The sequence below is a fragment of the Tenrec ecaudatus genome, chromosome 10 (genome assembly GCF_050624435.1).
Source record: "Tenrec ecaudatus isolate mTenEca1 chromosome 10, mTenEca1.hap1, whole genome shotgun sequence".
NCBI classification, from domain to species: domain Eukaryota; kingdom Metazoa; phylum Chordata; class Mammalia; order Afrosoricida; family Tenrecidae; genus Tenrec; species Tenrec ecaudatus.
This window is the reverse complement of record NC_134539.1, coordinates 89,316,470-89,333,398: the sequence shown is the minus strand read 5'-3', so window position 1 is coordinate 89,333,398 and position 16,929 is coordinate 89,316,470. Positions and strand designations below refer to the sequence as shown.

The 16,929-nt window shown below is 51.7% G+C and overlaps 1 protein-coding gene across 1 annotated transcript; it reads left to right on the top strand.

Moving 5' to 3' along the window:
* The first annotated feature begins 965 nt into the window (after positions 1–965).
* Positions 966–16,550, top strand: MAT1A (methionine adenosyltransferase 1A). Its single transcript, XM_075559150.1, has 9 exons — positions 966–1,059; positions 5,838–5,915; positions 8,277–8,399; positions 10,637–10,749; positions 11,137–11,280; positions 13,395–13,613; positions 15,102–15,284; positions 15,639–15,772; positions 16,448–16,550. Exons 1-9 carry the CDS (start codon positions 966–968, stop codon positions 16,548–16,550), a joined length of 1,191 nt encoding a protein of 396 aa, XP_075415265.1.
* Positions 16,551–16,929: the final 379 nt, after the last annotated feature.

The following is a 16,929-nucleotide window of genomic DNA, read 5'->3' as shown; positions in this document are numbered from 1 at the left end:
GACGGTTCTACTTTGTCCTGTAAGGTGCCACTATGAGTCGGAATTGACTCGATGGCCACGTTTAAAATTTTTTTTTGGTGGGGCGGGACAGGGTGGGGGCTTCAAAACAAGCATCATGCAGGAGTTATGTGAACAGGATGTTTATCAAGTACATAAAGACTGAGCGCCTAGATGTTTAATTTCTCACCTGGAAGCTTTGGGAGACTGGTTGATGACACTTTCCTGGAATCAGTCTTGCAAAAGCTCTCGGGAGGAGCATTGATCTGTGTAAGCAGTCCCATATTCTGTAAAACCTTGATTATTGATATGACTGGCAACATCTTAGAAAAATGGAGCGTTCAGGTAGGTTGTGTAACCTCGTGGTTGGCACCGGGGGCATGTGCGTGAGCCTGCTCTAAGCATGGGGAAAGATGGGGACGAGCCAGCCCAGACTAAGGGAGGGGGGAGGATGAGCACAGCCCACAGCCAGTCGTAATCCTAGTGCAAACCGTGTATCTGGGAAAGAGCCACTGAGTGCACAGAGCCCCGCCCCCAGGGGGCCTGCGAACCCTGGAGCCACGTGGCCAGGAGCCGCAGGATGCAGTAGAGGCCCCAGGAGCTTCAGCTGGGAGCGAGTGACACAGCCTTCCCCACTTGATACCAGGGCTCAGGAGGACGCACCCTTCCCAAGGTAAGGAGACTCCCCTCCCCGGAAGTGGACTCTTCCAGTTTCCCCCACATGATTATCCAGGTGTTTTTCACTTGTCCATCTATAAGAGTCCCTCAGGAGCAAGCTGGAGGAGTGACACCTCCTGGTCAGCCCACTCCTCCCGTCCCACCTGCACTCCCCTCACTTTCACGGGCTCCTAGTGGCCAAGCAGGAAGCATCTCTGTGTCTCTGCCAGGGACCAGCCTGCCAGGTTTAAAGCAGAAGCCCAGCCACGTCCCTGCTTCTCTGAAGTCGCTCCCTGGAGTAGTGTGGAGACATGAACGGGCCGGTGGACGGCTTGTGCGACGACTACATGAGCGAAGACAGTGCCTTCATGTTCACGTCGGAGTCTGTGGGAGAAGGACACCCTGGTGAGTAGGTTCGGCTGGACAGCTTAGGCTGAGTGAGAGCCGAGGAAGTCATTTGTGCCAGCCCTAAAGTGTCGCTGGGGGGTCAGTGAAGGCGTGTGTCATTTTGATACTTGGTAGTAGATGCGACAGTCACCTATGGACAAATGACAAATCTGTAAGGGAATGACGTTGAGCTCCCTCACTGCTACCCACCAGCAGCATCTCAAAACGGGGGACTGCAGTGGGGGGAAGCGCTGGAGGGCTACGTGCAATGTATCTTGAGAGCAGCCGAAGGGGCCCAGGTGGGCAGTGTTAGGAGTTGGGCTATTAGCCAGAAGGACAGCAGCTGGAACCCATCAGCCGCTCCACAGGAGAAAGACTTGGATTTCTCCTCCTATCAAGAGTTAGCGTCTTGGAAACACCCCCCCAGGAACATTTCCCCCCTCTCCTATAGGATCACCATGAGTCGGAATTGACTCAATGGCCATGAGTTTGGTTATAGATCGATACATATTTATAGATACCATATGTGGGTATGTATGTGTGTGCATCTACCCCCAAACATATGTGTTTAGTGTAGCCTTAATCTGTTATCAACCAGCAGCTTATGTCAACAGAGACTGTTCCCGCACACAAGGCCATGGGTCACTAAATTGTGCAGATAAGCACAGGCTGTTTGGAAATGTTTGGCCATGCTTCTAATTGGTGGTCATACAGACCCCCAGGTCCTGGAAGTCTTAGGCAGATGAGCCAAGGGAGATACAGATGACTTCTGGAGGCAGAAGAAAATCCAGGCAACTGTTTCCCCTGAGAGTTTGGGTGGATAGTGGATTGGAGGCATGAGAGGATCTTCGATAGCTGCTATATTCAGAAATTCAATGTCAAGTTCTAGAACACTGGCTGCCAGGCTTTGACGTGCACCACCATCTCCTGAAGGACTCTTTAAACAGCTTGATGAACCTCAACCTAGATTTGGATTCAGTAGGCCCGGGCGGGGGGTGGAGGCGGGGGGAGGGTAGAGAATATGTCATGTGCATTTCTTTCTCTCTTTAACAGTTGTATTGGCATATAATTCACTCATTGAAAAAACTCACTGCCATCGAGTCGATGCCAACTCAGAGCAACCCTATAAGACAGGGTAGACTTGCCCCTGAGAGTTTCTGAGACAATAACATTTTATGGGAGTAGAAAGCCCTGTCTTTCTCCCAAGGAGCGGCTGGTGGTTTTGAACTGCCGACCTTGAGAATCACAGTCCAAAGCACCACCAGGGATCCTATATAATTCACACGGCATCTAATTCAATAGTTTCATCCTATGAAGAAGAGTTGTATAATCATCACCACAATCCATGTTAGAACATTTCTCTCTTTCTGGTCCTCATTGTTATTAGCTCCCCTCGACCTCCCCTGCTGTGCCCACAAGAAACCATTCGTTCCGTTTCTGTCTCTATAAACTGACCATTCTGGGTTTCATGTAGAAGTATATACCATACAGAAAAATATACCAACCCCCCACCCACATCTTTTCATACAGGATAAAACATACCAAAACCCAAACAGCTAAAACGAACAGTAACGCAGTAACACAGAAGTATCTTGATGTGAAAGAAAGCAGAAACTATTTAAAAAGTAGAACAAACTTAAGGTGGGCCCAAAGGGAGCCAAGTGCTGTGCCGCAGTCCACTGCCGAGGCACTCCGCGTGACAGACAGCGAGGCTGCCCACTTCCTGGGTCGTTGTCACCGGGGCGACTGGAGGCTTCATGCATAGGGATTTCCTCTTCAATTCTTTTTTTAGCTGAAACAGCAGGGGTCAATAGGGAGATCAAATGATAAGATGGCACATTTTAACCTAACTGCATCTATCATGATCCGCTTTACTGTGCTCTGACTGATGTCAAGGGTATTCGTGCCCCTGACTGTGGTCCGGGGGCTCCCTGGACTGGGTCCCTGTGTGGCCCCTGCAAATGGGTTTCCATCTTCCTCTCTTCCGCAGCCTTCCGAAAACCAGGTGCTCGCAATGGAAGCTCTGCTTTAGAGAAAATGCATTTCCCCCCCCTCCCCCAACAGTGTTATTAGCAAGTCACTAACTGCATGTACTCGAGGATAAGCTAAGTTTTTCAGCACAGTTTTTGTGGTAAAATCAGGTGCCTCGGCGGATATCCGGGTTGGCTTATCCTCGAGTATAAACGGTACATATATCATTCAATAGTTCGATCATATCACATAGAATGGTACAATCAGCCCCACGTCAGTTTAGAGCCCCCCCCCCGAAAGTCCTGATTTATGTTACTTAATCCAAACCTCACTGCCACCAAGGCCATTCTGACTAATAGCCACCTGATAGGACAGGGCAAGGCTGCCCCCGTGATTTTCCAAGGTTGTAAATCTTTACAGGAATGGAAAGCCTCATCTTTCTCTTGTAGAGTGGTGATCTCGAACTGCTGGCCTTTGGGTTAGCAGTCTAACGCGTACACCACTGCAACAAAGGGGCTCTGTATTTTAGTGCTTAGTTAGCATCCTCAAAATTCATTTCAGCATTTGAAGTTTTTTGGTAGTTTGTTTACAAGCTTGGCTTTTTCATCTTGTTTATCTCCATTCTCAAAGATATTCAACTCTCATACCTTATACGTCAACTTTGGACATTTCGATTCACTGCTCCCTGCACGTGTTAAGCCAATGGCTCTCAACCGGGGCCAATTTTGCCCTGCCCTCCTCCTAGAGAACTATATGGATGTCAAAATTAGTGGGGCTGGGTGGAAATGCAAGTAACATCCGATAAGGAGCGGCCAGGGAGCCTGCTAAAATTCCCACAATGTACGGGCTAACCCTTTGGTTCAATTGAGGAATAGACTCTTATTATGTACAACTTTATAAATGGTGGTTCTAGGTTTACTATATTCATATTCTCAGATACATCGCTATATCTGGCATCTTCTCTACAGTCCTATGACAGTAAAGGCCTTATACAGACCAGGAGACCTACTCCACCTGGAGGACATGGTCAGTGGTCCCAGGCACGGCCCATTGTACACAATACCAGTGTGCTTCACGGACAGAAAATGAGATTTAGCAGATTACCTAATGGTAATCTAATAATTCGATTGGCTCTTACACTTGCTACTCGAAATTAACCAAATACCATATATACTCGAGTATAAGCCGACCCAAATATCCGCCAAGGCACCTCATATTACCGCAAAAACTGCATTAAAATGTGCTGAAAAGCTCAGCTTATACACGAGTATATACGGTAAATCAGTTTCCCATAAGGCTAGATGTCTTTGTGTCTTATGGCTGAATTTCTCTTGACCAGGAAGATAAAATTAATGTTTTCCTTTTAATTACCAAGAAGATCAGTGCCTGTCTATTTGGCGCTCACCAAGTGATATTGATTTTTTTAAAATGTGAAAGTCTAAAGATTGTTCAGAATGACTCCTTCACATCCATTCTGACCAGTAGTCAGACGCTTGTTGACCCCCTTACCTGACATCAATTTATCCACAGTAGCGGTTGGATTTCTCCCTGAGGATAGGGAGCATGTGAGACATGTCCTTTGGACATCTGTGACCAGCACGTAAGTAACTCCTAAAAGTTCTGGAGAGTAAGCTTAAAGTGGCCGTCATGCTATCCGTCTTAGGATATTCTAGTAGGCCGAGCCCCTCCTTGATAGGCTAGTCAGAGATTCTGGACTCAGGTCAACTCAGATTCACAACCATGGTCTACCAATGACAAGAGAGAGGAGTAAACAACAAAACAAAAACCTGGTATTTAGTATAGCATATATTAACTAGCAATTCCTAAAAGAGAAATTAGAGAGCTAGCCTTTGATGGTAGATTAGTTAAATCTTTAATTATAGAACTTATTATAGACCTGGACTCTCTAAAGCCTTATCAATCTATTAAGAACTGACTACATGTACTTTGAACACTAATAATAACACATATGGGTAACTACAGACCACTCTTAATGATGAATTTGTGACTTTGACAGTTCACACCACCCCCAGTAGGAGGGGATTTTCCCACAGTGCCACTAAGTGAGCAGGCTAGACCACCCAGAGCCTTTCAGACCGAGACCGAAGGAAGATCAAACCCCAGTGCATGCTGCATTCCTTCAAGTCCCACCTTGACTAACGGGCCAACCAGCCACCAGGACTTCTGGCATCAGGAGGCCAGCTGCCCATCGGGGAGGACCTGAGAGAGACATATGGAAATATCCTGCAGAACGGGGAGGGCGTGTAGGCATTCTCCTGTAGAATTCTCTTGGATGGAGGCAGGGGGTTGGCTGTGGTGGTTTATAAACAACGCACAGTGCCTTGTGGAACTTGCTGTATGGTGTATCTCTTTGTCCATAGAGATTCTACAACCTGGTACCTGATGCTACCAGCAATTCTAACTTCTGTTTCTAGGATTATTCCAGGCGGTCACATGAAAAGGAATATGTGGAGAAGTGAGAGACAATTTGGTTACAAGAGATGTTTGTGTGTTTGTGTGCGTGTGCCCATGCGCGCACGCCAGTTAACTTTGGACCTTTTGAAGGACTAATTTTGGAGGGTATTTATCTTTTGAGGAATTCCATGACTTTACACATGGATATTATACGTCACCAAAAATTAGGCATATTAAATAAAATAAAAAGTTACAGTGTTTATAGTTTTGTTTTGTTTTAACTTAAAAAAAGTGTTCTCTTAGGTAGGTAGATTTGATGCATGAACTGATAACATAAACTCGTCATTTTACATCCTTGGTATATTACACCTAATATTTCAGTGATTCTCCACATTTTCTCTCTTGTTCAGACAAGATTTGTGACCAGATCAGTGATGCTGTGCTGGACGCCCATCTCAAGCAAGACCCCAACGCCAAGGTGGCCTGCGGTGAGAAATATCTAGTTCCTGTGCATTGGAGATCTCAGTGGCTTAGACTGAGGATGGGGGTCAAGACAATGGAGTTTCAAAAACTGTGCTCCCTGGTCTGCAGTAGATTTAAGTCTGCAACCTTCCCTATGAAATAAAGCGGAGGAAGAGCATGCTTGATCATGAAAACATTTGACAGTTATCTTGGCAAGAATTTAGCAGTTGATATCCTAGCAATGCTCAATCGTAGAGGGCCGAGTTGGAGCTCGGCCTCGGACCCCTGTTTTCCCTGGGAGCAGGGAGCCTCTCAGAGCTCTTGGAAACCAGGGGAGCTGCTGGGTGGTTATGCGATGCACCCCCTTTCTAGGAGTCTCTTGACGGTCACTCCAAGGTCAGGATATTTTCTTGGCCTCTCCCCTAGTTTGTGGCCTGCTTAGCTTCTGGAATAACTGGTCTCCCCTTCAAGGGCAACAGGAGGGCAGCTTTTAATTAAACCAATAGATCTCCTAAGGGGCTGTTTGGTTAATCTCCTGAAATCCTCTTTCACATGCGCATCATTGAGCCATGGGGACTCACACAGGTGTAGACCTTCATTTTATTTGGGGCATAAGTTCTTTGGCAGGTGAAACTGTTGGTGTCCTCAGCAGGTACAACATCAGAGTCCGTGAGAGTCTAGAGCAGTGGTTCTCAATCTTCCTAATCCCGCGACCCTTTAATACAGTTCCTCATGTTGTGGTGACCCCCCAACCATAAAATTATTCTCAATGCTACTTCATCACTGTTCTTTTGCTACTGTTATGAATTGGGTGACCCCTGTGAAAGGGTTGTTTGACCCCCAATGGGGTCGCCACCCCCAGGTTGAGAACCGCTGGTCTAGAGGGTCCTAGAAGTGACCATTTCCAACCTCGTACCTTTCGTATGTGTTCATAAGATCTGCTCCCTTGGGTACATCCCCTGGGTAGAGAGAAGCACCCAGCACAAGGCTCAATCTTTCTTCTCCTTGCTCCCATGCACACATGCCACCACCCTCTCTAGTGGTATTCTCACTCGGGTGCCAAATACGACAGAGACCTCCACCCATACCTTTTGGAAATAGCAGTAGAGAAAACTGATGCACGTGTATCCTTTGTCATGGCGCCCCTCCCTGAAGCCTGAAGCAAAGCTCTAGCATTGGGAATGAGGAGGGATGGGTCTAGCGGGTATTGATAGCCTTCTCATGGTCTCTCCCTCTCTCTTTTTTAATCATTATATTGGGGTTCATACAACTCTTATCACAATCCATCCATCCATCCATCGTGTCAAGCACTTTTGCACATTTGTTGACATCATTCTCAAAACATTTGCTTTCTAGTTGAGCCCTAGTTATCAGCTCCTCATTTTCCCCCTCCTTCCCTGCTCCCCCCTTACCCATGAACCCTTGATAATTTATAAATTATTTTGTCATATCTTACGCTGTCTGATGTCTCCCTTGACCTACTTGCCTGTTGTCTGTCCCCGAGGGAGGAGACCATATATAGATCTCTGTTATCCGTTCCCCCTTTCTCTCTCACCTTCCCTCCACCCTCCCAGTATCTCCACCCTCACCACTGATCCTGAGGGGTTCATCTGCCCTGGATTCCCTGTGTTTCCAGTTCCTATCTGTACCAGTGTACAACCTCTGGTCCAACTGGATTTATAAGGTTGAATTGGGATCATGATAGTGGGGGGGGGAAGCATCCAAGAACTGGAGGAAAGTTGTATGTTTCGTCGTTGCTAGTTGCTACACTGCAGCCTGACTGGCTCCTCTCCTCCCCACAGCCCTTCTGCAAGGGGATGTCCTAATTCCCATAGATGGGCCCTGAGTCCCCATTCCACATGCCCCCTCATTCACAAAGCTATGATTTTTTTTTTTTTTTTGGTGTTTGATGCCTGATACCAGGTCCCTATGACAGCTTGTGATCTCACAGGCTGGTGTGTCTCTTCTATGTGGGCTTTGTTGTTTCTCAGTTAGATGGCCCCTTGTTTGTCTTCCAGCCTATGAACCCCAGACTCTCTATCTTTTGATAGCCAGGCATGGTCTTCTTTTAATCCTCGCACAGAGTAGTAGTTTCTTCCTCAAACAGTGGAGGAAACTGAGGCTTGGCCAGGCTCAAGAACCTGACCAAGATTGCACATGTACCCGGTCTTGCTGTGAACAACTGTGACCAAATCTTTCCCAAAGCATTATTCTTCAGACTGCACTGGAAGATCGACGGTGCTCAGTCGGGCACTTGGCCTTTCACTTAGCGTTGCCGTGTTCCTTCTGAAATGGCTTCCTCATGAAATCTCTGGGGGTCCTTTGATCAGAGCTGCGAGTGGTCTAAGTATGTGATCCTCCTTTGCTGACTCCCTCTTCTCTTGCAGAGACTGTGTGTAAGACGGGCATGGTGTTGTTGTGTGGGGAGATCACGTCGGTGGCCATGGTGGACTACCAGAAGGTGGTGAGAGACACCATCAAGCACATCGGCTATGACGACTCTGCTAAAGGTGGGCAGAAGGGCCTCTGGATAGGCATTGCTATTGGGCTCTTGGAGACAGTCCACCTGTACCAAATCTGAGCTCCTGCTCTGTGGAGGTGCAGACAGCACCAGGAAAGGAAGTCCCCTGCCCACTCCCCCATCTACCCGCCCACCGTCCAAGACCCTGGCAGAAGTCACAGGAGCATTTGAACGAGCACTGCACACCACTGGCACACTGATTATGTTTAGGAGGCTGCTGTGCCTTAGTGCTAAGACTTTGGAGGAGAAAGGCACCGAGGAAAGCGAGCTGCCCTCTCTGTGCTAGGCAGACATATGCTCTGTGTGTGCTGTCCTGTTGACTGCTTTCTGCTTTCAGAAGCCCTGGCGTGCCTAGACACAGATGAAGAGGTAGCGTTTGTATGCAGTCACACGACCGTGGAATGACGGACCGGGTTGGGGACTTCCCACTGAATGATGCCAGTGCAGGCGTAGACAAAGATGAGCATGCGCAGTGACAGCACATGCATAGGCCAGGCTGTGGCCTCGGGGTCAGACTGTGGTCTCAGTCAAGCACGGCTCTGAGTTCAGGGAGGGCACCAGTGCCCCCTGGCCGAGCCTGAAGCTAGCGATGGGCAACAGGTGTGGCAGGAAATTGATGGGTCTGAGAGTTGGGAAGAACTGCAGGCCATGAAACAGAGTCCAAGAAATAGGAGGGGACAGGCGAAAGGCACTATGGGAGTGCACCGGAAGACCCAGATGCACGATTTGGTGTGGATGGCCCATGTGCACAGACAGTCGAGGGCTCCTGCATTGGCCTCAGCCCTTAGTTCTTAGAGGCTTTGACCATGGTTCCTGGCGCTAGATAGTCAGTGTTCAAGACAAAGCCTCTGGGTCACCACTTCTGCTCCCAGAATCCCCTGAACTCACTCCGTGTAGCAGGGGCCGTGAAGAGGAGCCGGCCTGGGCTTCCTGTTTAAATCTGCTCAGGTGTGCCCCTTGTCCCTGACTGGTACAATGTGACACGTGACAGCTTTGGGGACCGCTGTGGTAGAGAAGACCACACCCCACCTCTGTGAGTGAGAGAGCCCAGTCCATGGGAGAAAGTAGACACACGGAACATCAGTGCAGGCCAAGTCTGACCGGGTCCCAAGATCTCGAGAGCAGTTAGCTACCTTCTCCTGAACACAGGCGAGTGTGTACAAGAATCCCTGCAAAGAGATCACGGGAGTGTGCCAAGGCATTCCCCTCGGGACAGAGGTGATGTGCTTGAGGAAAATGTTCCCAGGCCGCCACTTCCTGGCATGCAGAGCCGGCCTCCACTGTAGCCTGAAACGCCAGGCGTGTGCATCCGTGTAGACTTTATTCCAGAGCAGCACTTGCGCTGCATGAGGTACAGAGGGTCCCCGGAAGTGATGTGGCCTACAGAGGAGAGGGAGAGGGAGCCAGCTTGGTAATTGGCAGAGTTTCTGTTTGCCCCAGGCTGAGTAGGTGCCCGCACCAAAAATCTGAGAGGCGTGTTCTAGGCAGGTGGCCCTCCTTCGCCAAAGGTGGAGCTCAGAAGTGTACTGTGGGCATGGCCGGGCCTCCCTTCCTTTTGACTAAAGAAATAATGTGGGGTTGCGATTTGAGGAACTCCAGGGTGCAAGGGCTGTAGCATGATCTTCTAAGGAGTTTCTATTTTATTCTTGGAAACATTCTTCTCCACAGTACGTTGGCTCACTCTGGCAGTGTGGATAGCAGAATAGAAAGAGATGGCCAAGCCGCCTAGGGCAAAGCTTGTTCTCTGTCCCCTGCGGGCCAAACCTGGGTGGGAAGAACAGCTCTCTGCCTCTGAGCCTCGGCTTGGGGACAGGCTGGAGCGGGAGCACTTCTCTTTGCCCTGTCCCAGGCCTGTCTCAAGGCCAGAGTAATGACTGCAGAGCCCATTTGGGTCATGTGAGAGCCCCGGATCTGTTCATTGAAGGTGTGGGGAGACATGCACCGCACATGGGCTTCTTAACTCTGCACTGATGCTCAAACTGGACCTTGGAGGGGGCCTCTGGGAAGCCCATGGATGAGGAGCTGGGACCACAGCTCCCCCTACTTGCTCCCCATTCAGAGCGGGGTCGATGCTACCTGCTCTCCTGTCAGGCGTCTGTCCAGACACGCGTGAGGGGCTGCTGTCCTTTCCTGTCCTGGGCATCCACTCTGGGCCTGTGGTTAGGGCCACCCCCCTAACCCAACCCCTCTGCAAATGCTCACTCGGGCTTGCTTCCCGCTGCCCAGGCTTCGACTTCAAGACCTGCAATGTGTTGGTGGCCTTAGAACAGCAGTCCCCTGATATTGCACAGTGCGTCCACTTAGACAGAAATGAAGAGGACGTCGGTGCAGGAGACCAGGTACCGCCACCTCCTGCGCAGAGCTGGGTCAGTGGGATGGCCTGTCTTGGTTGGATCTGACACGAGACACATGGAAGAGCCAACTGGTGACCCTCATGAATCATTCAGTTGATCACCCTGTGATAGATCATCATTTGGGGACAAGACCTGAGGAGCCACCAGCCAGGCTTAGGACACGCTAACCACCCTGCTTCACTGGGGTGGCTTTGGGGAGTGGTCTTGCTGTGGGGTTCAAGGACCATGCCCTCCCTCTCCCGGGGCCCAGCGCAGTTCTATAAATGCGATACCCAATCCGAGCTTGCTGAAGTGAAATTGTAGACCAGAAGCCAGCGGCTTTCCTGCTGTCTTGAGGCGGGCACTGCTCAGCCTGCTGCCCTCTGCCTTTAGGGTCTGATGTTCGGCTATGCCACCGACGAGACGGAGGAGTGCATGCCCCTTACCATCATCCTGGCGCACAAGCTCAACGCCCAGATGGCAGAGCTGAGACGCTCCGGAGTCCTGCCTTGGCTGAGGCCGGACTCGAAAACACAGGTGAGCATCCCTTCCTTGCCACCTGCCAAGCTCCCGACAAACTTCAAGCACCCGTCTATCCTCTGCATTCTTGATTAAGATGAAAGAGTGCAGACGGGGCACCAAGAGAATCGTTCCTTTATTAAAGGAGGGATTGACTTGGAAAATCTTCTGTTTAGAAAAGTTGAATGAAGTCGGTTTTTGCCGCCTCAGCATATGCTGAGTACGGATTTGCCCTCCAGCTTCCAGACGCCGGGAGCCCGCCAGTTCCCCTACGTGGTCCTCCCCACCACGAGCAAGGCGGTCCGGGCCTGCCCGGGCTCTGTTTCCAGCATTTGTTCCCGACACGGGGACTCTTCGCTTGCTATTCCCAGTTCCTCGTGCCTGAGGTTCCAGGTGGTGTTGCAGTGTCTCCTGCCAATGGCCATGCCCAGGGGTGCAGGCCCATGGAGGGCCTCTTCCACCTTTGCGCTCCACGTGCCTTGTTCCTGTGATCCCTGGTGACCCCAATGACTCCTCCCTTGTTGGCCTTTCAGCTCCAACAGGTGGCTCCCCCATTTACTGACATTTCCACACTTTCCCCTCTATCCACATTTGAGAGCCCGATTGTCCTCTCACACGTCCAGCCATCAGATTTCACATGGAAGGCATCTCTCAGACAGACACCAGACCCCTTTCTCTGCCCTGCAAGGCTGCTGGGTGCTCACCCCCCGCCCCCTCTTACTCCAGGCCTGCCACAGTCCCCATGCCCGCACTGCCTGACCACTGATCCCCGCCTCCCCTGTGGCAGAATGTCCTGCTCTGTCCTGGCTGTCCACCCAGCCAGTGTGGTATTCTCCTGAAAGCCCAGCCCACCCCCTTGCTGAGAGCCTTCCTCTCCTGGGCTTCATTTTTAATTTCCCGAGACCTACTCTGTATCTTCTCCCTCTTTCTCCACTTGCCTTTCTGGTATTGAAAGTGAAATTTCATGGTCCCCTTTTCCCTGCCCGTCCCCTGTTGAGACCCCACAAGCTGTAACTTGACCTGCTTTTTGCAGCGTGTGCCCCTTGTCCCTTGGTTTCCCCGCCTCGTCTCCATATGGGCAGTCTTTCTTGGTCCGTGCCTGGCCTACGATGGGCAATATGGTTCTCGCCCCCTCAAGGACACGAGTGGTTTCACAACTCAGCAGTGAGCATGTGCTGGTTAAGAAAGCTACCCTGGCCACGTGCAGGGCAGAGGTGGCATAGGAGCGGTGTCTGGGTCCGAGAAGTGCAGGCTTGCCACCCATGGACCTCAAGATGGGGAGTTGACTGCGCATCCTTCCGCGGAAGGATGGGACTTAGACTGCCCTGGCCTGGGGCTGGGCTGGGCTGGGGACGCTGCAGGGGGCTCATGGCAAAGGAGGCTGAGATGAGCACAGGGGGGAGGACAGGGCGTGGGGCTGCTGATCCTTCCCTTTTCTACTCCCCGTCACCGGAGAGGCCTTTCTTTTTGCTTAGACAAGAAATTGGAGGTTTCCAAGGGCACAGCCATGCCTTCCTCACCGTGACGACTTACATACTAGTTGGTGGGGTAGGGAATGGGCACAGAGCTGGTTCCAGCATCAGGCATGCCGGGCAGCCTGGGCTGAAGGGCATCCTAGCAGCTTCCTTCCAATGATATCCGATCTTCCTCTCAGTCTGGTCATCTAGATCTGGTCCCTCTCACCCTGTCCCTGTAGCAGGCAGGTACACTCCCTCCCCACCCCCCACAATCTGGAACCCTCTGTTATGGTACTGGACAGTCTCACAGTGTGATGTGGGGACCCCTGTGCTTCTGGACTGGCACCAGGATACCTTGGCTCTAAGCCTTGGCAGTTAAGTCTCTGGCTAGGGGACAGTTGGGGCCTCCAGGGGCCTGTGAGACAGAAGGCAGGTAGACTAGCACTCCCAAGTTGAGAGGGAATTGTGTAAGCCCTGAGACTCCAGGTTTTGTGCAATTGAAAATGATGGGACTAGCTCGGGCCTTCGGCTCACTTCATTGGCACGGGGTAGATACTCAGATGGATGGGCATATTGGTTAGCTTCCTGAGGTTCTTGTGGGCAAGAGGTCACTTGGGGCTGACTCTGTGCAGGGCCGGGCCTCGCCTCAGGACGTCCTCTACGTCTGCCTGGCAGGTGACCGTCCAGTACACACAGGAACGAGGCGCCGTCATTCCTGTGCGCATCCACACCATCGTCATCTCGGTGCAACACAACGAGGACATCACACTAGAGGACATGCGGCAAGCGCTGAAGGAGCAGGTGATCCGGGCTGTCGTGCCAGCCAAGTACCTGGATGAGGACACCATCTACCACCTGCAGCCCAGTGGGCGGTTCGTTATCGGAGGCCCCCAGGTATGCCCTGCCTCTGTGGCTAGGCCACAGGTCACTGTAGGGGTGCCAAGGTGGAAGGCCTGGGCAGGCTGTGGACCTGCTGTGAAGGCAGAGGCTTGTCACTGAGATGGGCACCCCTGCCGCCCTGGGTCCTGCACCAGCTGCAGCAAGTGCTGCGGAATGGCTGCCCATCCCTGCAGGATCGCCTCTGTAGATGAGTGTCACCCACATCGGGTCCTTCTTTTTTAATCATTTTATTAGGGGCTCATACAACTCTTATCACAATCCATACCTACATCCACGTGTCAAGCACATTTGTATATTCGTTGCCCTCGTTAGTCTCAAAACATTTGCTCTCCACTTCAGTCCCTGGCATCGGCTCCTCATTTTTATCCCCTCCTTTCCCGCTCCCCGCTCCCTCTTGAATCCTTGATAATTTATAAAATATTGTCATATTTTTCCCTGTCCAGCGTCTCCCTTCACCCACTTTCCTGTTGTCTGTCCCTCAGGGAGGAGGCCATATATAGATCTCTGTAATTCATTCCCCTTTTCACTTTACTCACCCTCCACTCTCCCAGTATCACCACTCTCAGCACTGGTCCTGAAGGGATCATCTGTCCTGGATCCCTGTGTTTCGAGTTCCCATCTGGACCAGTGTACATACTCTGGTTTAGCCAGATTTGTAAGGTAGAGTTGGGATCATGATAGTGTGGGTGGGGGGAGGAAGCATTTAGGAATGAGAGGAAAGTTGTATGTTTCATTGTTGCTACACTGCACCCTGACTGACTTGTCTACTCCCACATCAGGTTCTATAAGCAGAACTCTTTAGGAACGCAGGTGGGTGGGAGAGAGAGAACGTTTTCTTGTAGGATTTCTCAAAGCCTAGACTAGCCCTGGTGGTGGAGTGGTTCCCCGTTGGACTGCCAATCACAAGGTCAGCAGTTCAAAACCACCAGTCACTCTGAGGGAGAAAGATGAGGCTTCCTATGCCCATAAAGAGTCACGGTCTTGAAAACCCACAGGACAGATCTACCCTGTCCTGTTGGGTCACTATGAGTCTGATTCAACTTGATGGCAGTGAGGAGGAGCACACACATCACTATGCACTGTGGAGCTTTCAGAAGGACATACAATATACACATTTTCTGAGATCACTTTACCTGGAGCTCGCCCTTTAAGACATCTCTACTGCTATATTGACAGAGCCAACATATGGCATCTTGGGTGACGCCACCAACCTGCAGGTGCCATGGCCCAGGACTCTGTTTAACACCATGAAATCCCTTCTCACAATGATTGGCCCATCAAAAACAAAGGCACTTGGAGCCGGCCATGATCCCAGAGAATGTCTGACCCTTCTTCCTTCGAGGGCACTTGGCTGCCCTCACTGGTGGGTGGTGGAGCAAGGGCGAAAGCCCGGGGTTGGTGCTGGCCTGACCCCTAGCCAAGGGCCCTTTGGAGCACGCAGGCACTGCCTTCCGGTGCTAAGGCTCCTCCTTCCCTCCACAGGGAGATGCGGGGGTCACCGGCCGAAAGATCATCGTGGACACCTACGGTGGCTGGGGCGCTCACGGTGGCGGGGCCTTCTCTGGGAAGGACTACACCAAAGTGGACCGCTCGGCTGCCTATGCCGCTCGTTGGGTGGCTAAGTCCCTGGTGAAAGCAGGGCTGTGTCGGCGAGTGCTCGTGCAGGTAGGGAGAGCGGCCTTGCTGGCCGGTCTTCTACCCGTGTGCTGACCTCACCTTTCCTCCTGGTGTGGGCCGGGAGCACTCTGCCTCAACACGAGACCTCAGCCTTCTGGGAAAGCCAGGAACCGTGCCCACATGCTGCGACCTGTGTACCGTGGGTGGGACACGATGGCAGGCCTTAAGAGAACCTGGGGGAGGGGGGGTTGGAAAACAAAGTAATTCAGGGAAGAAGATCAGGTTGGAAATCGCCTTCTGGGAAGAATGCACGCGTTTTCTAGGCAGTGGGAAGCTTCCCTTGTAGACAGCCTGGTGGGGGTGGGGCACAGGCTCATGCCTCCTGCTGTGTCTCCCTGCAAGGTGTCCTATGCCATCGGGGTGGCAGAGCCACTGTCTATCTCCATCTTCACGTACGGAACCTCTCAGAAGACAGAGAAAGAACTGCTGGATGTGGTGAATAAGAACTTCGACCTGCGGCCTGGCGTCATTGTCAGGTAGAACATAGAGCCACCCCCGCCCTTCCCACTGCTGTACTCAGAGCCTCCTCCCACCACCTAGGGCTCCACAGCAGAAGGGGCGTTCAGTCTTGTCTGAAATAGAGGCATCTCCAAGTCTCGGGCCCAGCAAAGCCATTCCCGAAATGTAGGCAGTCTGGTTTTCAGCTTGGAGCAATCTATGTGGATCCCAAGAGGCCCTGCAGACAGAGTCAGGGGCACCGGCGAGCAGACAGAAAGCTGGTGTGTGTGTGTGTGTGTGTGGTGGGGGGGAGGAATGTGTGGCTGGGTGGGGTTTACAGTGGGGTGTGGGTGGGGAGTGTCTTATAAGGCCTGTGACTGAGAATGGTGTCAGCGAGTGTGTTCCCCTGCCCTCTCATTTCTGTGCCCTCATCCCTGGGTGGTATCCCAGTTGGTCTGGACTTGGGTTGGCACAATAGGAGGTACAAGGCCCAGAGTCACTGGCTGAAATCCTGGCCCCTGATGACCCCGTGTGAACTTCTGCTGTTCAGCATTCTTAAAAGTGGGGTAAAGGTGCCTAGGGTGTGTGTGGGTAGTGAGTGCCCACACAGTTTGGCTGGTACCTTCTTTCGGTCATCTGGGTGCTTGGAATTGAGAGGAGGCAACCTGGTGCCTTGCCGGTTCTAACGAGATTGTTTCTTCCGCTCTGCGCAGGGACTTGGACTTGAAGAAGGCCATCTACCAGAAGACAGCTTGCTATGGTCACTTTGGAAGAAGCGAGTTCCCATGGGAAGTTCCCAAGAAGCTCGTGTTTTAGGGCTGATGGGATGACCTGGCCTTTGGGGGCCTCGCCCGGCCCTGGAGGGGGCTGAATGGCATGGTCCCCTTCCCCTTCCCCCCATCTCTCAGGTCCCCTGAGCCCCAGGCCATTGGCTACCTCTGGCCGATTCCCAGCCCTCAGGGTGAAGTCAGGTCCCTTATGGTGCCCTGGCCAGCACCACCATGAATGGTCAGAGGCAGGACTGTCTGGTGCTGGGGTCAGGACTCCTTGGGAGGAGAATGACAATGTTCCCTGCTCATCTTTCACACCAAGGTGGTATAATTTATCTTTCCCTTCATTTTCTGACCCAGCCTAGACCTCGCCAGCTCCCTCACACAGCCCTACATGTGCCAAGGGCAAATCTCTCATAGCTCCC